This window comes from Sander lucioperca, chromosome 18 (genome assembly GCF_008315115.2).
Source record: "Sander lucioperca isolate FBNREF2018 chromosome 18, SLUC_FBN_1.2, whole genome shotgun sequence".
Taxonomy (NCBI): Eukaryota; Metazoa; Chordata; class Actinopteri; order Perciformes; family Percidae; genus Sander; species Sander lucioperca.
The window spans coordinates 31,379,494-31,401,326 of record NC_050190.1 but is presented as its reverse complement, the minus strand read 5'-3'; the positions used below and the strand labels follow the sequence as shown (position 1 = coordinate 31,401,326).

At 41.8% G+C, this 21,833-nt stretch overlaps 1 protein-coding gene across 4 annotated transcripts in view; it reads right to left on the bottom strand.

Annotated features, from left to right (window-relative positions):
- daam2 (dishevelled associated activator of morphogenesis 2) overlaps positions 1 to 21,833 on the bottom strand; it is a 112,519-nt gene that overhangs the window by 42,360 nt on the left and 48,326 nt on the right. For all 4 annotated transcript variants that reach the window (XM_031321346.2, XM_031321345.2, XM_035994468.1 and 1 more), the window contains exons 3-5: positions 16,543 to 16,632; positions 5,399 to 5,473; positions 762 to 856 (exon numbers count right to left, since the gene is read on the bottom strand). In XM_031321346.2, the coding sequence (XP_031177206.1) occupies positions 762 to 856; positions 5,399 to 5,473; positions 16,543 to 16,632 (260 nt within the window). The remainder of the gene's footprint in view (positions 1 to 761; positions 857 to 5,398; positions 5,474 to 16,542; positions 16,633 to 21,833) is intronic.

Here is a 21,833-nt window from a genome sequence, read left to right as displayed (position 1 = left end):
CTTATGCAAGAAATTTGAAGGGCCAGAAGCGGCAACATTTCAAATGACTTTTACTTTGGCAGAGCAACTTCCTGCCATGTGTCTGGACTCGAGCAGCTGCTTACCAGCCTTGTTCCTAGTTATAGTGGTTTGGATATACTGTATCCATGCAGATAAAACGCAGCCATGCATACACATACACACACACACACACACGACCCAGACATGACCCAGACTCTAAGGCTGCCCTGGATTTTTGTCACTCTGCACATTTGGTCTGTCACTTTATAGCTCCCCTTGAGAAAACTCAACACCCCTGCTTTGGTCCAGACCACTGCATCATACAACTGGCACAGGCTGATGGACAGCTTTAAAGGAGCTGCTGATGGGGAGAGGGAGGCAGTTTGTATTAGTGGGCTGTCCAATGTCCTTGAATGTTTGTTTTTTTGTGGTGATGAGTGAGGCCTAACAGCTGCTGATGACCATGTCAGGGGAAAAAATGAGAAGGGTAAATCTTAAAATATTATTAATTGGGTGCATTTCAATTGGAAGTTATTAAAACTTGTTGTTTTGTTTTTTTACTGTGATCCTCCCGTGAGAGACAGACTATATGGAAAGTAAATCTTTTCTGTAGCATGTAACATTATTAACTGGATCTAATATGTGCCGATATGTAATAGCAGGAATGCATGACTTGAAGGAAAACCGAGCAATGCAGAGCTCTGCCCTGCCTGCAGCCGAGGAAAAAGCTCACGGTTTGGTTGGATGGAGAGATTCGCTACCTCATTGGCTGAGTCCGAAGTGCTGTCTTCAGATCTTCTACCACCTTGTTCCTCATTTCCATTTCCTCCTCATCGAAGGCAAACAGGGTCTGCATCTGCAGAAAGGGTGAGAAATTAAATGAAATTAGAGCACAAATAATAATAATTGCTAAATTATGGCTTTAAAAGGTCCAATGTGTGGGAATTTCTCCCATCTAGCGTTGAGATCATATATTGCAATCAACTCTCTCGCGCCACGCAGTTCAAAGTACGTATTACAGCTACGGTAGCCTTCACGCTTCAAAAAGCGTGTCTCTTGCTCTTTTCAATCTCCTTTTTCTTCTTCTGGGCAAAGAAGAAGACTCCTGTTCCTGAAATATGGATTTTGAATAGGTGTGGTCCTCCATGTTTCCTTCTTCAAACTTGCCAGGGCCGGGAAGCTACGATACCCATTAGCAGCATTAGCAGCACCTGTGAGTTTATCATGTGACAGCAAAAACGCAAAAGGCGGAGCAGTATGTCCTGTATGTCGCTTAGCAGCTAACGTATTTCAAGATGGCGCATGAATATGGAGCGTCTACCCCAGTTCATGTGAATGTAAATGTAACATTTCAAGCCAAGAGGAATACTTGGAATTGATGGTGGTGGTAAATATTCATGAAAAAGGACAAGATTGTGAACGGACAACACAGATTTTGATAATGAACAAAATACACACTGGGTCTTTAAAGCAGGTGGCATTGGTCAAGCTACCTACAGGCAAGAGTTCTGTATTTTTCACTTTCATTCGTTGTTTCTACTGGGTCAACACCAGAATGGCAATCTTAATTTGGCAGCTATAAAACAGAAACAGCACATGATTCCTCCTTTTTGCAAATACATGTGTTTGCTTCAATTAGTCCTAGCATCACAGATAATCAGAGCCTCATTAGTAGCCCCCCCCCCTTCCAATGTCATTCTCCTTATAAAGAACCGTTTGAACATGCCAGAATAAGTCATGCAGACAATTAGCTCCAATCAAACTTACAACAAATCATAAAAAAAACACTTAGACCGGTAGTAGTGTTAATTTATTTCTGCATCACTTGAGGGCTCCACTCAGCAACATCAAAGAACCGCTGTGCTCCCATTAGTCAGGGCCACAGGGCTTCTGTTTAGCCTCTCCAGGCTTTTTCCAAGGCAGCTCGCTGCCAAGTGCTAAGGTTCAAACAGTGTGCGTTTCAGCAGTGGAGTAAGCTAGTCACAGTGACTGCCCATTCATTTGCCTGAACAAATATTTGCTTAAATATGACCCTGTTTTCCAGTCCTTAAAAAAAAGAAAAATACAAAAAAAACAAAGTTAGGTGTAAATATTCCAAAGCAAGACAGGACGTTTTGGACCAATAGCACCTACATGGCTAACTGAAGCTGGACCCCATGTTTGACTACCTAACAACAACTCTGGTTCGTCCAGTGTGTGAGCGTGTTTAATCTAGAAACAGTGCAGTCAAAACATCCATCGTGTCGACTGAGCCTCGAGTCCAGATGGTTCATGGACCCTGTGCCAAGAAGTAAAAGGCTCTGGCTCCTGTTTCTCTAAAGGAATATGTTCATTGTCAATGGGAAGTTGGACACAACAAGTGCTTGGGAGAGTGGATGATTTGGTCGTGCTGCGAGCCAGTTCATCGTGTCAATGAGTCTCGCCAAATGGCTCCTTCCTGCATCTGCTATTTGTAAGCTCATTCGAACTTGTGGCCAACATGCACATAAGGATACTATTATAGTCAGTTGGTAAACCAGCAGAAGGTACTTCCCTAAATCCTTATTATGGGAAGTGCCCCCCAGAGCCAGAACGATGCCTTCAAGCTACTCGTGTGAGTAGCTTGAAGGCTGACGTGATGAGTGCAGCTCATCAGAACATTAATTAGGACCATGTGGGTCACTGATGCGCCAAATAAAACCAATTTGTTCAATATAAATGAAGGCAAACAACATCATTTTTACTTAAATAGTCATGCAAAGTCTGAGGCACAAAACCTAATTAGGCTAACAAAATATGCGTGGAAAACTACCAACAGTATTACCCTATTGTTCCTATGTGGCTAGAAACTAAACTGAAATTAAGTGGAAGGATGTGATCGGAAACAAGCTGATTTAACAGCTATATTTAAATAGTTACAGCTGGAGTTCTAATAGTTTTGAAATGTATCCAGACGTATAATAACATATAATACAGATAACACATTTAAAGAGCGGTAAGAAGGAACCAAAACAGCTCTGACACCTAAACAATGAGTTTGGGGCTGCATAGTTATTGGTATCGTTTTTAATGTACTAAAACAAATGTGCATCATTTTGAATTGTAAAAAAAGTTGAATCAGTTTACAGTAACAACAATAAAAGTAACACATGAAAGCATTTTGTAATGCCGATTTGTTGCATTAGTCAATATTTAGTGGTTGAGAAGCTGCAAAAGTGAGTAGTTTGTGTTTCTTTACATCATTGGCATATACAGTACGAGGCCCTTCCCCTTGCCTCTGTTTTGGATCTCCTTTTCTGGTTATCTGCAGAGAGCCTTATCCAGGCGGGAGCTCTGAAGCTTGGACACAGCAAGGCTAGTCACAAGGAGGTTTGAATTATCACTCTGCAGCCAACGAACAACCTCAGGGCTCTGACATGGTTTTATGAATGAACATCAAGTTGCTGGTTGTCTCTCAGGGCGGCAACGCATAGATGAGCTCATCCATAACTCAGCTACTGTGGAAGGCCCTGGTGCGCTCGCACTGGGAGCCAAGACATGAAGTCATGAACGAGCAAAGCACCTCCAAATGTTAAAACGTGCTCTCGTCAAGATTCTGTCTGGGGCACGGCGGAGGAGAAAATGGAAGATTGATAGTGGAAGTGAAAGAATGATTCAGGAAGGGAAGGAAATTGGTCGTCGGGTTAGGGTGAATAAGGGAGACTGTGCTAGAGTGGTGTTTGAACAAGAGACTGCTTGTGCAAAACGGGGAAGAGAGACTGCAAAAAATATATATATCTTTCTCAAGTTATTTAATATATTATAGTCCTAAATGTTTAATAATCTTTATGCAAGCTAAACCAATTCTGTGTGAATACACTTTGTTCAATTTGTCTTTTATTGGAACACGTCCAATATTAGTTTGCACTGAGACTTTCTAGAAAATGTCTGGGACAAGTGAATGCACATATCTCATCACACTGGCACAATGTTACACGTTTTATGTCAAGACTTTACTGTAGACAACTTAAAAATGACTTACAGACTCAGGTTGTTTTGCAGTAGATATAGTAAAAAAGAAAAAGACAGGCTGAGACATAACTCTGACAGCGTGTCTGACACCTAATAGCACAGAGGCACCGCTGCAGCCCTGGTGGATTTTAAATTCTTGGCAACTCACAAATCAGCACTTTCTCTTGACTACACTTAAAATACTGTGTATGCCTGTGTGAGAGTGTCTGTGTGTGTGTCTGTGTGTGTGTGTGTGTGTGTGTGTGTGTGTGTGTGTGTGTGTGTGTGTGTGTGTGTGTGTGTGTGCGTGTGTGCGTGCTTGCGTGCATGTGTGTGTGTGCGCATGCTGTCTGAGTCTTTAAGAGAATGTCAGTAAAATTGTTTCTCCAGACTTCAACACTGAGCTCAGGTACCATTCAAAAGTAGCTTATTCTCATCCCCTGAGTGGAGCCAGTAAACAAAAACAGCTGTAAATAAATAGCAACCTTCAACATGGGTTGTTGCTATAGACGTATATGCCAGAAAAACAAACGACATGGCAATAAACAGATATTAAATGCCATTACATTTTGGCCCTATGTTTATGCTGGTCTGTGTAAGTTATGGTTGAGCAGTTTATCTGATCCATGTCCTGGAAAGACTTGTAAATGTATTTTAAGTGTTTGTCTGCTTCGCCAGATGAAAAAAAACTAAATGAATAAAGAAATGAAGCTGTTGGAATGTTGAAATGTTCATTACTCACATGAGAGGCTGAAGACTGTCTCCACCAATAACTTGCTATTCTCTAAATGTCATGCATACATGTCATCCTTAAAGAGTCCCTCTTAAAATGTCATGTTTTATGCTCTCCAAACATTTGGGAGCCAACTTGTCGTCCACATAAGGTCTCGGGGTCCAGGGTCAGAGGTCACTGGCCCAAACTGGTCAGTGGCCTAATGTACAATTAAATAATACAACTCCCATAACAGCAGTAATGTTTAAAATGATACCGAGATTGTGGTAGAATAAAGTTCTGTGATGGTATCATGCTGTTTTTATTGGCAGCCATTGGCTGGAAAATAATGAGTATTGTCATCCTGGCTTAGCTCCCTGCCTTTGACAGTCGTTCCCGCTGACTGAACTGCTGAGTGTCTTAATGGCCTGTTTGTCATCACAGTGTGTGTGTGAATGCTGGGGTCACAGCGAAGGAATGTGGTCATGCGAATATAACAGGCAGTCAGCAGGGACACGATAAAAAGTGAGCCACGAGAGAAGTCTGAGAAAGAATGAGTGAATGACTGAGTGAACAGTGACCTCTTAGGAGTAGTGGTCAGATTGTCAGCAAAGTGAATTATACTGTAATAGGGATATTAACATTTGGAAGCGATATCTATTCCTCTGGCAACTGCAACAGAGGCGAATAGACATTGACACAATGTGTTTGACTTACAGCAGCCATGGAGTTGATGCGGTCAATGTAGTAGTCGGGCCAGCTGGTAGCCAGCTTGTTGGGGTCCTCTTGCTCCTGTGCATGGACACAAACAAAGATTGAGTCACCTTAAAATCACTTTAAACATGTTACAGCATGACCTCTGCTGGTTCAACAGCAAGGGCAAGTAAATCGCACCTTTAGAAACCCAATGTAACTTACACAGAGTCACCGACACAGTGATGCAAACATTAAGCATGTGTTTATATTCTTAATCCTCTAGTGGCTGAAGCCTTGGATGATAATGTCAGCCCTAGGGGCGATAATCGCAGGGTACCTCACAATATGATACACGATACGTGGCTTACAATACCGATAATATCACGATACAGCAGTCCTATAATGGTACATCACGATATCGGTCTAACTATGAATCCAAAATCCCTGTGAAAAGGTTAAGTTCAGGTTGTCTCCATTTAATCAATGCAGGTCCAAACTGTAGAAAACAGCACAATTCTGCAGCACTGGTTTTTCAGTCTGTAGATTAAAATGACACAACTACAGTACAGAGCAACTATGGGTTCAGACTTTGGACTTTAACGTGGCTGGGGCATCTGTCATTTTCCTCAAACTGCTGTCCACCATCCAGTGGAAAAAAAACTCTTCTCCAACTTATTATGCTCAAGTTTACCTCATTCACGTGTTGACCGCCACCTCGAGAAACCATGAAGTAGCGACGCTGGGAGCAGGTAAAATCTAATTAAAGCGACTTATTTTATTACTTAAAATATCGACATTTGGCGCCAACGTATCAATTATCGTGTCGCACGAAGGAGGACAACGATATATATTGCCGGATCTATATTTTGTCCCACCCCTAGTCAGCCCGACTTTCCGTTCATTTATTCAGCCTGGCATTGTGTTGCCGTTTTCTTAATTTGCTAATGGGAGAGTTGTTTGGTTTTGTTTTACCCTAACCTCTTAGTATCAAGGGATGTATCCGTTCCGCCAATGCCATTTTCAGTTGACACAGAGGCTGCAGTAGCGCTTGCCAAGAGCAGTTAATGGTTTTTGAATTGATCAAAGAGAGACATACCAGGTTAATTAGAGAGTGGTTACATTAAAGCTTAAGTGCGTAACTTTTGAGCCCTAATGGACTTTTGACAACCTCTGGTCCGTCTGGTTTTATTTTCTAAAAAAGCGTGTAAAACATCAACCCTGTTGTCCACAGTCAAGCTATAAACACCATTTTTTCAGGAAAAACTGGGCTATTAGAATATTTGTGCTGCAGTGAGGTCACTTGAATGTTAAAAAAAAAGGTTGTAGGACCATAAAAACAAATAAATAAATAAAACGGAACATGAATCTCACAGATATGTATTGATATCACACACACAGCAATAAAAGTGAAGCCAATCTCCTGTCTAAAACACTTCTCATATGTATTAGGAGTCAAACAGTGAAGAAATAAACATAACTTATACAGTGAACAAAATATCTACATTTTTTTCAAAAAATGCCCTCATGACTTTCACTTAGGCCAAAATAATAATGTCATATTTATTGATATCACACACAGCAATGCTACACAAGCATTTGTGTTGTCTAAAACATTTTTTTCCTATATACTGGAGTTATCCAGTGCAAAAATAAACATAATGAACATTATAGCTCATATAAAAAGGACAAACTATTTACATTTCTTCAAAAAAGGCCCAAACTTATGCTAAAACTCAAAACAGTGATGCCATTCTTCTCTATAGAACAGTTTAGAACGGTAATAGACGATCTTTGGTCACATGTTACTATTCTGACTTTGAGTGATCTCTCCTCACAATAAACAATCTTTGTTATCCCTCGGATTACGTATTGCCGGCCTTATATGGGCGTAATGTGTGACGGACCTGCCTTCCATTGGTTTACAAGACAAAAACAAGCATCTCCCAAAGCATCATGGGAAACAAAATGGATGGTTTGTATCAGAGCTAGCGGCAATCGGCGGAGATAAACTGCCGAAAAATCATAAATTATGGACATAAAGTTTATCAATCTTGGATGTAACAGTATGGTTTAATTGCACAAAGGCCCCCGAAAAACTCTGGACTTCCAGGCTGGAATCAAAACCTTCTGTTTCTACTAATTATTATAATAAAGTTATTAATTAATTAAGTTATACTTTTGACACTCTCGGTCAAAGAGGGTTAATCCTCCGTGTCCTCCTTGGTTACAAGCAACTGCGTGGAGGAGGGGTGGGGGTGGTGCGTGATTACTGAAGGCTTGTATCACGTGGACGCACCGACAGTTTTGCTGTCATTACTTAGCATTCCCCATAGGGGAGACAGAAACTACGCACTATAGCTTTAATATTTTTCATTAATGCAACTAGGTAGCAAGATCATGTCCATATTTGCAATCTTGCCTACTAAGCTCTGATTCGTCAATTGTTTCTTTAACCGGTGGAAACAGCCAACAATCAGCGATGTGGACAGTTTTTTTTATTTATTTTTTTTTATTTTTTTTTTTTAATCATTAGGACTCGTGCTCTGGGGTAGACCTCCTACCCCAGAGCACGAGTCCTAATGATTATGGTGACACCCTGACGTTTCCTGGAGCCCGTAGGGTCCAAACGCCAGCAACACTCTGCTTTCCTGTAAGCACTGCCATCAGGTCAAAAGTGCTCCTTGATTGAGACTCCTCCGTGACAAGATATCTAAAACTAAATGCCTTGATTAACATGACGTTTACCATTAACATGTATGCTCTTCAGAAGAAATACTGTATCCTGATGTTTAAGGTGACCCTTTTCAACTGGAGGCACCATTAGGCAAAGCTTTCCACCTGTGTACTGGAAATATCAAAATCTATTGAGGCAGACAGCTGCAAAACAAACACTTATGCTCTACAGATGAATAACCCTTTTTCATTTTCCCGCTCATGCTTAACACCATGACAATCTTTATTGTTTTCACACTAAAACTAAAACTACTGGTAATGTGCTGAGAGTAGTGAAATCATTACTATGTTAATAGGATGTGATGGGCAAAGCAGGGCTGCTTGTGGGGCTTTGACTGTTTCTTGACAGTCTTGTTACAACACTGCATTCATTATTGTCACACTAGTTCACTCTCCCTAGTTTCATTCTTACACGTTCTACCTTAGCGGCACACTCCAACGTCCACATCAAGACTAAATGGATCAGGCAGTCCGGTCCACAGTAACTGGGTCACAACATCTCAGAGAATTCACTTGTCTTAGTGTTTATTACATGGAGAAAGAGGGGGAAAAAAAGAGAGACATAAGAACTGCCTTGAGGAACGAAGTGCACTCCACAATAGTTTTCAAATAGCTCTGTCTGAGATCAATTTGTACTGGCCAATCTGAGGAAGCGTGATGCCACAAGCAACCAAGGCACAGGGGAATACTGAGACCATGTTCCTTGTCCACATCTGGTCTTGTTTAGCCCGGGCTTAGATCACTGGTGCAGTATTGTTGTTGTTGTTACTGTGTGCACGTCAGCCAGAGTTGAAAACTTACAGGATGCCACATTCATGGAAAATTTACATTTTGTAAGATTAAAGAGAAATGATTTGCCAAATTTAAATGTCAACATATGTCAAACATTTTTACTTCATCCAAAAACTAAGAGGAAATTCAATCAATGTGGTGTAAAGGCCGGCCCATGACTGACCTCGGGGTTCCAAATACTTTACATTCTTCTTGGTGTGTCATTTATTGAGTGCTACTGCCATATCTCAGACACTCCTGACAGTAGAGAGGTTCAGATCCCCCAAGCAGCTAAGACCTACATAAAGCTGTAGAACAGATAGTTTGAGTAAGCTGGATCCATCAACTGAAATTACTCTATGAAAGACCATAACACAAGAAACAATACATCACATGGCAGTACATATGCTTAGAATAATAAGCCTAGTAGAAAAGGCTTTATAATAATCCTCCACCAACCAATTATTTGTGAGAATGTCAACTAAACTATGTTGCAGCCATCAGGGTCAAACTAATCTCTCGGATAGCTTACATAACGCTCTCAACTCTGTTTACTACAAGGGCATTCGTGCTGCAGCAAAAGCTCATCAATTCTCTCTGTGGTCCTTCTTGATATGGAAAATCAATTTTTTATGCCACCCAGTCCCTTCATTTTTAAAACATCGCTTCAATAGTCGCATGGTGGTACAACGTAGCTAAAAGCAAATCTCATTTCCTGTTAATTAAACCAGACAAACTCCATTCTGGGATAGGCCTGAATTGATTGTCCCCAGATATAAAACGCTCTTATTATGACCAATGAACTTCTAGTCTAGACATAAAAATGAGGTTCAGAAACAGCAAAGGTCACCGATTTGTGAATCATATAGACCCAAGCAGCTCCGCAACAGCTTTTTGGGTTGCAGTATAAAGTTGGTCAATGTGGATTTCAGTCCGCGTTGTGACCGCCGTTTCTAATCTACAGCACTCTGTGCCAGCATTTGAGCTCAAGCTAAAGAGCTAAAACAAAAACAATAGAACTCACTGTACTACTCAGCTTGTGTTCTCAAGCTGGCAGTCGTTTCCAGTATACTGCTGACACGCTCGGGACGCGATGCCAGACAGATCCTGACGCTGAGATTAACAACCTAACTGCCTCTCTCTCTCTGGCCCTTCAGCCCAATTACAGCCTCTGACACGCCCTCAAAAACATGTCGAGTCCAATGCAACATTTACTCTGGCAGTTTCACGAGCGTGAGTAAAGTACTGTAATTTTCGTCTTGTTTTGGGACAAATGAAAAATGATTTCAACTTGTGTTTTGTTTTTGGGTTCCTCGTCATATCAGTCCATACGCTTCCTGAATAATTGCCCTTTTAATGGGATTTCTAAAAAAGGGTGAAGTGATGGTAAGTCAGTTTTTGTGTCCTGCGTTCTTGATCAAACAGTTTTGGGGAAATATAATCACAGTTGATGACTGGTATTAAAATCTTGTGATAAGAATCCAGACTCCAAAAAGTGGAGCCTGTTACAAATGAAAAGTGCACGCAGCGGACTTTTGATATGAATTAAGAGAGAGTTTGTGTTCACATTTGTATGAAAGCACTCAACATATATTTTATATGTATGAATATACACGAGTGCTCTTCTGCATATGGTCCTCTTTCCACATTGCAGTCGCGTGCTCCGCTGCGACAGTTTAAGGTCAACCCCATCATTCTATTACAGCAATTACACACTTACACTACGCTGTACATTCCTCATGTCTGGTGACATTAAATATGATTTACAATCCAGGTTGCGGCAAGCAAAAGCAGACAGGAATCCCCAGCAGTGTATCAGGTATATTTCTGTAAGGTGTTTCTCCTGTTACAACCATCTGTTGAGCGATATATTGTTTCTCTGAAGAACCAAATAGTTGAGTTATAGCCAGAGTTCAAGAATATTTCCCTGTGTGTTTGGCAGACTAACCGAGGCACCTGTTGAAAGAGTAGATGAAATGACATATTTCAGCCCCCCTGCTGTCATGCAACAAGCAGTCTTAAAGACTTCAAACCTCCTGAAAAGGTTTGACTGACAATGATGATTGAGCTCCCAGATTGTCAGAAACCTCTGCACATATACATTTCAATTTAAGGTTTCAGGAACAACAGGAGGTAGAAGAAGTCCAAATACTCAACTAGCCACAGTTGAACCCAAGGAAACACCATTGTATTTCTATGGTTTAACCTTTGCTACTGTCAACATGTGCTTGGTAATGGATGCTCCTGCAAGCATGCCCATCCATGTTAGCATGTGCTGCACAACAAAGATCTGGCAACGACGGCACATTTTAACTTTCATGTTTTCCAGTCTTAGCTTTTGGCAGCCTTGGCCCAGTCGCTCCTTCAAGTTTAGTCCAACTATTCTGGGTCTCAGGCGGGCCAGAATCTATACATCCGCTGTCAGTGACATGCTAACATGTTTCCACAAAGCCTCCAGTTTCTCTGGCACTTGGAGTGCTCGTCAAGCGCCTCACACTCTGTTCCCATGTTTTTAGAGAGGCCCGGGGCTGTAATGTGGGGGCTCTCATGGGCCGTCCGAAACCAGGACAGCACTGGCAAGCTGCACAGCACTGACCAGCTACTATATGTTCAAAGACCACTTCAAAAATGAAGGAGGGGACTGCAAAAGACTGCATTTAAAATGAATAACAAAAGCCTAGTTAGCAGATATTGTATATCGCAAGAAGTTAAAGAAAAAGTCTGAAAAAGAAATTGATGATTTGGTGTAGTTGGTGCCTAGGTCAATTGCAGATTAAAACAAAGACCTCTAGGCTTCTTCTTATTCACAATTCTTATTTTTTTTTTTAGAAGCAAACACCTGCTATACATGACTATACTATACTCAAGCAGACACTGAATTATAGATGAAACTTTAATGATTTCTTTGGTAACGTCAAATGAGCACAAGCTCGATCATGAAGCGAACATGTGTCCATTTCACTGCATCGACATATGCCTATTGTATGCACCAAATTCTTTACATTGTAATCCCTGTACAGTCCAGAAAGCACATGGGCTATCCACTAACTACAATAGCATTGTGTCACAGCAAAACACTGGGATGCATCCACTGTCATTTAAGTATATATATATATATAAATAAAAGTCAACATTTTTTTCGGTACTCTCTGCTCCAGCTGTGACCACAATATGTTCCCATCTGCGCAACGAGGGGGATTGTCAGACATTCCAAAGAGCCAATCTCTCTGCAAGGAATATTTATCTATGGAAGCCGGGATATAAAGTCTCACCTAGAGAGGCAGGAAATGGACAGGATATTGAATTCTGGAATATTATGTAACGCTTGCCGCCTCTTACAGGTAGCTAACTTCACACACGGTTTAGCACATGCTCAAGCTGAAATATTTGCCTGGGGTCACATTAGTTTGGGTGACGGGGATAAAGTGCATGTGGCAAATAACTGAAGACATAAGGTGCTGCCACGTTAGGAGAGCATAATGTGCGGGCGCATATGGTATGATCAGCCAGCGCATGTTAAGCAATTGCATTCCACTCACAGCATCCCAGATGAGGATAACACGTGTTTGGATGATTTTGGACTGCAGAAAATCTTTTATTAAGGGTAACGTACAACGGTAGATAATGAATCAATGCTAGTTTTTTTGTGTGTTAGTGTTTTGTACACTGATAAAGGGCCATAATGTGTGATCATGAGCTAAGAACAGAGTGTGTGTGTCAGTGCAGCAGTACTTCTGTGTCAGGAGACCCTGGTTGGCTCCGAGCACTGACAGATTATCAGGATCTATTAGATATTATGATTGTTTACCTGACGGCTGTTGGACGCGAGTCATGCTTGAAATAAATAAAACAAGTATATACACACACACACGTATACACAAGCATCCCCCGCAGTTAAAGGCAGGAATGCAATTCACTTTCACTTATTCATGTCATCTCTGTTTCACTTTGAACTAAACATGTATACAAGCCATCCCTTCATTCTCACGCTTACCAAGAATGAATTACACACACACACACACACACACACACACACACACGGCTGTGGCTGACTGGGTGGCTGAGATCAGAGTTGCAGATACGGTTAGCTTAAGTAAAGCCTGAAGGCCTGGACAAGATGTTCGAGTTAGTCATGGTACACAGAGACCATATTTACGCTAATTCCTTTACATCACTGCTGACTGGTATTAGCTAGACACTGTAAGAGGACCAGTGTTTGATAAATAAACTAAAAACGGCTATTTTTAAACTATTTGAATTTTGATGTTGGTCGTTTTTGTTCATTTCATTCATTCGGGCACATGCGCATTTAGCTTATATCTTCTTTAGGTATCAGGACATCAATGTTAAAGTTGCATCAATCTTTTTTTTCTCCATTAACAGTGAATCAAATGATTCTGTGTGATGTAAAAAAGGAGCTCTCGCAGTGACTAACCCACAGAGAATTTTCAGCTGACTCAGCTGTTACTGTAGCAGCTCTGTGGAGCTTTTTAGCGTCTTTTGGCTCATTGTTTTGGCACAGCAGTAACATGTAATGTTTGATTCTGTCTTACTGCTATTCAACACTGTTTCCAGCAGCAGGTAGCCACTTTCAACAACCAAAGCCTTAATAAACAGACACAAGCAAAAACAAAAAGTCTACAACTAGCAAGCAGAATAACCAGGTATTTCTCTCAGGACTTCAGGAAGACCAAACCAGTGCTAAGCGAGTGGACATTGGACTTATATTCATCAGTAGCCAAAAACGGAACTCCAACTGGACGATATTGTCATTCTGTGTCTGTGTAAGTAGCTAATTGTTAGCTAACACGTTAGCCATTACAACTCTAAGGCCCAGACACACCGACCAGACGGCCGACCCTCGGCAGAAAAGGCAGTTGGACTGATTAGTCTCCCCGAGTTGGTCAAAAAAGTGCCTCAGAACACACCAAAGCAACGAGACGTAATACGTCTCCATAACAGCTGGCGGCGCTAATCTGTATTGTCGCCCAAAAATGAAAACCGGCAGCTGATTGGACGAACGCGTCACGTGGGTATGGTTTCTCCGGAAATTCAAAGACAGACTGTCATGGCGGCTTGTTCAGAATACAATCTCATATTGTACTAAAATAGTTCACCGAAACGTGTTTCTGAAAACATTTTAAGCGAGAAATAGGCCGTGCAGTTGCTGAATTTGTCTTCATTTCAGATCGACAAAGGTCAGTTTAAAAGATTTTCGTCAGATTTTGAGAGACTCTAGTCACGCTCATTCCGCTCCCCGTTTCTGAGTTAGCACTCTACCAATCAGATTGGTCATTTGAGTCCGACTGCCGGCAGTGCCCGCCCCGCCGATTATACATGTCAAATCGGCCAAAATGAAGGACGGCGGCCCCTCGGACGGACGACGGCACGGAACACACTGAACAGACTCGAGTCACTGACCTCGCCAGACTGTCCGACGGCCGATTATCGGCTCAGTGTGTAGTAGGCTACTGGGTTGTGGGTCTGTCAACTCGGGTTCTTCTGCCCCCTAATGGTCAAATATTGATTTATGTTGCTTTGACATATTCTAACCTTGTACCAAGATGCAGGAAAGCCTAACAAAACACATCAATACAAAGTTCTAGTGAGAACTCTGTAACCGATATGTCGACTGTTTGTGAATTAGGGGATGTAAGTGGTTTTATTAGCCAAAGCATTTAGTTGTTCAGGTTATGCAAGCACGTAAACTCATTAGATTTGGAATATGTGGTTTTCACTGGACCGTGAAGAACTGAAACTGGCAAAGTTTAAGTGGTTTGCATTAAACGTGTTGGCCAGTTTGTGTTGCAGGTGAACAAAGTCAGTTTGTCCCTTTGTCATGCCCTCAGTGGCTCCCTCCAAGTGTTATCTAACCACAACAACTGGAGCCGTCGCTTGGCTGGAGGAAACAAGGGAACCAGTGTTTGTCGCTGACAGGAACGGCTGAGGGGAATTCTGCTGTCCTCTGCTCTCCATTCAAAATCACTGTCATGCTGTAATTCTCAGGAACACAGGACACTACTGTGTGGTGTATGTGTGTGTGTGTGTGGGTTATGTCTGTATAACCTAAGTCTTTTCCTACGTGTATGGTTGTTCGTGTATGTGTGTGCACGTCAGGACAGTGCTCATTCCTTCCTGCCTGTACTGTATGTTCACACACAGACCATCAGGTTATTTTCCAATATTGCACGCCAGTTGTTTTTTTTTCTTCATTCGCCATTACGCTGCCTCTATCCATGAATGAGGGGTTTGTTTGGTTTTTCCTCCGGCTTTCCGCTGTGCACTGTTACCCCGGTTTTGCTCTCCCTTTTCCTGGCCTGGACACACGGCTGGGTTTTTTTTTCCCCCCTTAGCCTCACAGAGGAAATGATTTCTGACTAGGAGAGATGGGACAGGAACGACAAACTAATATATCCTACCTGTGAACCCGGCTTAGGAGCGCACTGCAAACTATTTCGGTTACGATATGCCCAGGCTGGTGCACAACATTTGGCTTCCACTACCTTCTAATAGAGTACAAAGTCTTCATAAAACGTCTGTGGTTGCTTCAGTGAGATATTGAATAACTGATTTTGGAGTATTATTGAACTTGCGCCTTTTATGTGGGTTCACATCTGCAAATGCACATTCTGCCAACCATTCAATCCCCTTTGATACTAGGCAATTTATTCAAAAGGGAACAGCACACTGCAAGTCCTATGGTTATGATAATGTATTAGAAGAAAGATTACATCCTCGTCTTGTATTATTTTTAACCATATTGCATTTCATTGTAAACTGGTGAGGCGCTCCAGCTTCCATCCTCGCCTTGACATCCCTCTAAACACACCACAATTCCACTGCTCTTCTTTTTCCTAGGAACACAGTACTGGCCTGAATACAAGTACAAACTTTTACACATGCAGGTGCACGCATGCACGCACACACACACGCACGTGTTTACTCATTTTTTAAAAGGTTGTCAGAGCCTATCATATCAGCTAAGCTGAGCCTGCATGCCATGGAAAGAGAAGGGAGGGGTCTGATCCGTGTCCTGCTTCCAACACAAACCCCTCAGCCAAAAAACAAATTAGCAAAGAGACACAGGGGAGGGTTTATGACTATTTATTCAATTTGCTATTGAGTGAGGAGGGGGGGCTGAATTCCCCTTTTTCTCCACTAGAACTGTTGTGGAGAGACACGCTGAAGGGTTTGAAGGAAACGAGAGATGTTTTGGCGAGGGGGAAAGGGGTGAAAGAGAGGGCTAACCAGAATGTTCTAGTGCTCCCATGGTATGTTGACAATTCTTAAACTGCACAAGAAAATTGCTTGCTCCAACGTGGGGAGGGAGATTTGGAGATTGCGTCTTGAAACAGGGGCTTGGGAGTGCATTTGTGTACTCTGTGTTGCTTATGTGTGTACTCTATGGGCACGTACGGTACTGCATGTACAGACAATATTGTGAAATACGTAGCTGGCGTAATGTTTACATCAATGCAGAAATGAGAAGCTGGAAAGGGGGCCGACTGTGTGGCTGAACGGATTCAAAATGGGTTCTGCCTTTCAACAACATTCATTGCTGACAGTTTGGCTGCCTGAACCCACAGCTTAAAGCTAGTCAACTGAGGGCCAGCCAGAGATTAGAGCTGATGTACAGCAAAGCACAGCAGAGGCCAACTCACCTTCTTCTTGCTGCAGTAGATCTGCCACTTCTTCTCATCGGGCAGAGCAAACATGGCTTCCCTGTTCTTATCCGTCAGGTCCAGTTCATCCTGCAACAACAACAAGGATCGTTTTTATTCATTTTCAAACCATTGCGCCAACCATTTCAATGAATACGCATTGGATTAGCTACGATTTTTTTCATAGCATGTCAACAATTAATTGCAGAAAAACAGTGATTAATATAAACCCTTACATATTAACATAGTAATTAATGACTGGGACACACGTGAATATAATCACCCCATCCCTCAGGACACAATCCCTGTTTGGTTATTCCTATAACAATACAAAGCAAAGGTTTACACAGTCACTTTACACAGTGACATTTGATCGTCCGAACTTCAGATCTCAGTTCCGACTGCTCTCCGCAGACTACAGAGGAGTGTTTTTAATATTCACCCTGCTGCTCCGCTCAATTCTTCAGCTTGGTACAAGCAGCCTCCTGCACCTTTTGAAATGCATATGAGGCCAGGAAATGAGTCTCTGTGTGCCAGGGAGGAAAATAGTAAAGTCTTGGGAAAGAGAGATGGATAGATTTGGGTTGAAGGGAGAAGGAGAGAGAAGGAGGAAGGAGACAGAAAGAAGAAAGAGAAAAGGGGCTGTGTGGTTCTGGAAATGGATAGCACAAAAAAAAAAAAAAATATATATATATATAGAGGCGAGGATGAGATGCTTTAGCGCAAGGGCTTTGTGCTCAAGCTCACACTAATCTCATCATAATGGTTTTCCACCATGACGTCAGCCAGAAGTGCCGGGGCCTCCTGGGCCCCCCAAAGTGAAGATGGCTACCAGTGCCGGAGGTGGGGCCCCTTAAAGCCGGCCAGTAGATTCACAGGGTTTGTTTTCGTCCATTCGGCTGGATGGGTAGTCTGAGGTGGCCCACATTCCAAACATCCGACACTACGAAGAATGACATCATCTCTCACCCAGTCCTTTCAATGAGACAAGCAGCAGCATTACTGTGGCTTTGGCCAAAAAGGGAAAAATCTGGAGGGTGTGAACTTCAAGGGGGTCTAATACAGATAGAACCCACAAAGAAGCTTTAGAATCTTTGATCAAAGCATTTTTTTTATTTTTTATTTTTTTTATCTCAGCAGCATGAATTCAATGATTCATTGTAAGCTCATCATCCCGGGTCTACATTACCTGCTGCACTGCATGCTGCTGTTATCCGTGGCCCTGTACTCTCATGAGTGTCAAGCAGAAAACAGAAAACTAGCCATCTTGTGGAAGCTAAGACATCTAACCCCTGACTCTCCGTCCTTCTATCTTTACAGATTTCGGCTTTGGGTTGGACCGCGATCCTCTCTCCACATCCCCAGGCTTAGAAACTGAGGCCCGAGAAGCCAGCTTGTCTCTGGCATGTTGCCTGTTCGCCGGGTCAAAGCCCTGCTGTCCAAGCTGCTGCTGTTTGGAGGAGCTGATACTGGGAGCTGGTGGGGAAATCGGTGAGAATGAGAACCCTGGATTTGAACCAGATGGGAGCCGAGCCCGGAAGCTGATCTCTATGCGCCTTCTTGCTTAGTCCATCTACTCCCTAGGCCTCTAAATGTAAGGTCTTATATGGAGGGGAGTTATATGAGAGCAGGATATACGTCAGCAATAAAAATTAGGATTTAGGTGTCCGAGGATGGGGTTTTTTCTTCAAGAATTCCATTTAGAAATAGATATAGGATTACTTTATGGCCCTTACATAAGATTTAAGGTGTTAATAGGATAATAGTCTTTATCCACGACGTTCCACTTCTGGGATTGCTCCGTTGCTGCTGGAAATCCACCTTATGTCGCTCCTTTTCGGCCGGATGTGTTGGAATTTTAAACTCCGGTAGAGGACTATGATTAACTGCTCCTCAGATCTCTGCAGGGTAAATCCAGACAGCTAGCTAGACTATCTGTCCAATCTGAGTTTTCTGTTGCACGACCAAAACAACTTTTGAACGTACACATGTTCCACCAAAACAAGTTCCTTCCGGAGGCTATTTTGCAGATGCAACGGGGCTCCGTGTCGCGCTTAGCGCCGCCCAAGACGATTGGGATTGGTTTAAAGTGCTCATATTATGCTTTTTGGCTTTTCCCCTTTCCTTTATTGTGTTATATATCTTTTTGTGCACGTTATAGGTTTACAAAGTGAAAAAGCCCAAAGTCCACCCCAAAGGGACTTACCATCTCCAACAGAAAACACTGTTCACAAACTGCTCCAAACAGCTCTATTGTAGTCCAGCCTTTACTTCAGAGACAAACGTGCATCACTTTGTAACAGACGTTATAATGCTCGCCTTGCTGCATGGCACGCCCTCACACTCTGCAACTGACAAGCTAGCAGTACTTATTGCAGCATGTGTGACTCCCAACAAAGATGGTACAGAAGTGAGATGTCTCACTCTGTAGCTAAAACAGAGAGCTCAACACACAGGGTGAAAAGAGGAGCTGCAGCAATGTGCAGTACAACAACAAAATATGGTGTTTTCTGAAAATTAAACCACACAAACCTATTCTGGTACAACCTCTAAATACAATTATGAACCTGAAAATGAGCATAATATGAGCACTTTAAAGAAATGCCAATAAACCAGAGCACGTTTTTCTCCCATCCTGGAATGCTGTGTGGACTAGCCAGACCCTCCTCCGCAGCGCTGTGGAGGAACGCCTGGCAAAGCTAGACTAATAGGATAATGGAAAAATCAAGTATGGTAGCAAGAGAAGGCTAACAGGAAAGGAGTGGCAGGGAGGGCTAAGGACTAATGTATCTGGAGATTTTAAAACGAGAACTGCCTGTTTCATTCAGTTATTGTCAGGTAAAAGTGGTACCAGTCTGCACTGGAATCAGAGAAAAGAGAGATGAAGTTGAGGATGAGGACACTGGGTGGGTGGAGGAATGTTCATGTCTCGCCAGCCAGAGGACTTTTCTTTCCAGTTATGCAATATTTCACCATTTTCTTCTACCTCCAATCCCCCCCGCCCCCCCAACACCATTTTCCAATAGTACATCTACATCACATGGCCTCTCCTCATGACCCAAAAAACACCCAGTCCCTCGCTTAATCTTCCAAAACAAAACTGAACCACTTTGCTGTGTAAAACCTTCTCTTGATGTTCCCCGGTCTTCCTTCGCCAGCACGCTCCAGTTGGGAATTCACATAAACCAAAACTAATATTGTTACACCTGCTGCACGAGAGGGGGAAATATACATACCCAAGGCTTGAACCTCCTATTTCATATTTCCTCCACAACTGCCCACTGAATAATGTTACAAATTAAAAAAAAGGGTGTCGCGGTCAGTTCCGCTGCAGACCGACAGACCTGCGCTGTCATTCAAATTCCTGTCTCTGTCCAAGACTGGCGGCCTTCCCATATGTGCTGAGATAATACAGAAGATATGGTGGACCGAGATAGGGATCAGAGATCAGAGGATTACTTTCATTTAGAAGCACTACTGATTTCATGTCATCATTTAATGCTTAAATGGTAAGTGTAGCTCCAACATAATTGTGTATGCGAGGCTCAAATAGTTATTACTGCATTAACACAATATCATGTGTATCCATTTTTCATTTTACTCAATAGTTCAACATTTTAGGAAGCACACTTATTCACTTTCTTTCAGTCTGTGCATTAAGTACACAGCTAGAGTAAGTACATGTTTAACATTAGCCTAGCTTAGTATAAAGGCTAGCTGCGTCTGTTTAGCCTCTAACCAAACAAGATTAAATGCTCCAATTGCTGTGATTAAATGCTAAAATTAAAAGGTGCGTTCAGACAAAACAAACACTGTTTTGCCCTGGCTTAGTCGTGCAGTCAACTTGGCTGTTGTGCAGTCTGTGTTAATCTACCCCAATTTACCGACTGTAAAGGCGTTAACTGTAGCCAGCTAGCAACTCTTTCCGGTTTGCTCTCATCTCTGTTCGGTTATAAAATGTCTTTTCTGTCTCCACACACTTTTTTGGAGGCGTTTGTATGTGAAATTATTTTCTTTTGGACAGAGCCAGGCTAGCGGTTTGCCCGTGCCGCCACTCTTTATGCTAAGCTAGGCTAAGCACACACTGACACCCACTGTCTCACTCTTGGGAGCAAATAAAATGAGTGTATTTCCCAAAATGTTGAACTGATCCTTTAAATCCTCCAACATTTTAGAGTAGGAATCACTTGGAGGTGCAAATGAGCATAGTTTACAAATGCATGATGAACAGTAATACACCTTACTCATCTGTATATCTGTGTGTGTATATACACTGTCTGTTTATATAAGGGTGTTTATAGTGTAAATGTTTATATTATTACCATTATTATTATTATTATTATTATTATTATTATTATTATTATTATTATAACTAATTCTATTTTTTCTATTTCTTATAATACTTTATATTGTTTCTCCTATGTCTATTTAATGTGTATTTGTGTTATTCTGATGTGTGTAAATATTTCTTTTGAGCTGCTGTAGCACAGAAATTTCCCCAGTGTGGGATTAATAAAGTCAATTTTATTTTATCAGATTTTATACCCCCCAGGGATTATGATGACGAGGATATCTAGCACATTTGCCACCGGTCATTGGTTTATGTATATTAATTAATTTGTATGACATAACAGAGGAGTCAGATGATACAACATGTCGGTTGGAGATTTAACCCTTGTGTTGTCCTCGGGTCCATTGTATTTTTTTTTTTTTTTTTTTTTATTCATTTTCATAGCATTTGAAAAAAAAATGTTTAAATGGTTTTAAAACAGTATCCTGACTCAACTTTGACATAAACCAGTGTGTGATTCACTCAACATCCTCTGATCTGAACTATTAGTCAAAATAATTCATAATATTTGCTTTAATTTTTAAACTCAAAAAGTAGGTAGTATGTCATATAAATTAGGTTTATTGACCATGAATTTTAAAAAAGCGTTGAAAAAAGTGCTAACATTTTTTTTTAAGCGTCAAAAGTACATTTTCAATTTTGACCCGGAAGGACAACAAGTTTGTGGTCAACAGGAAGACAACACAAATGGTTAAAACTCTTATTTACACCCAATGGAGTGGAAAAGAGAGTGGTGAGTTGCAATGACACATTGGAGTGAAGTCAGAGCAGTGTGGGAAAACCTAAATACCTGCTACTGTTGTTTAGACTATATGTCCACTCCAAGTGCCCAAAGACAGAGATGAACGGCAGGAGTGTGTGTGTGTGTGTGTGTGTGTGTGTGTGTGTGTGGGGGGGGTGGGGGGGAATAAGGCTTACAAAGCAGAGTGGAGAGGTGAAA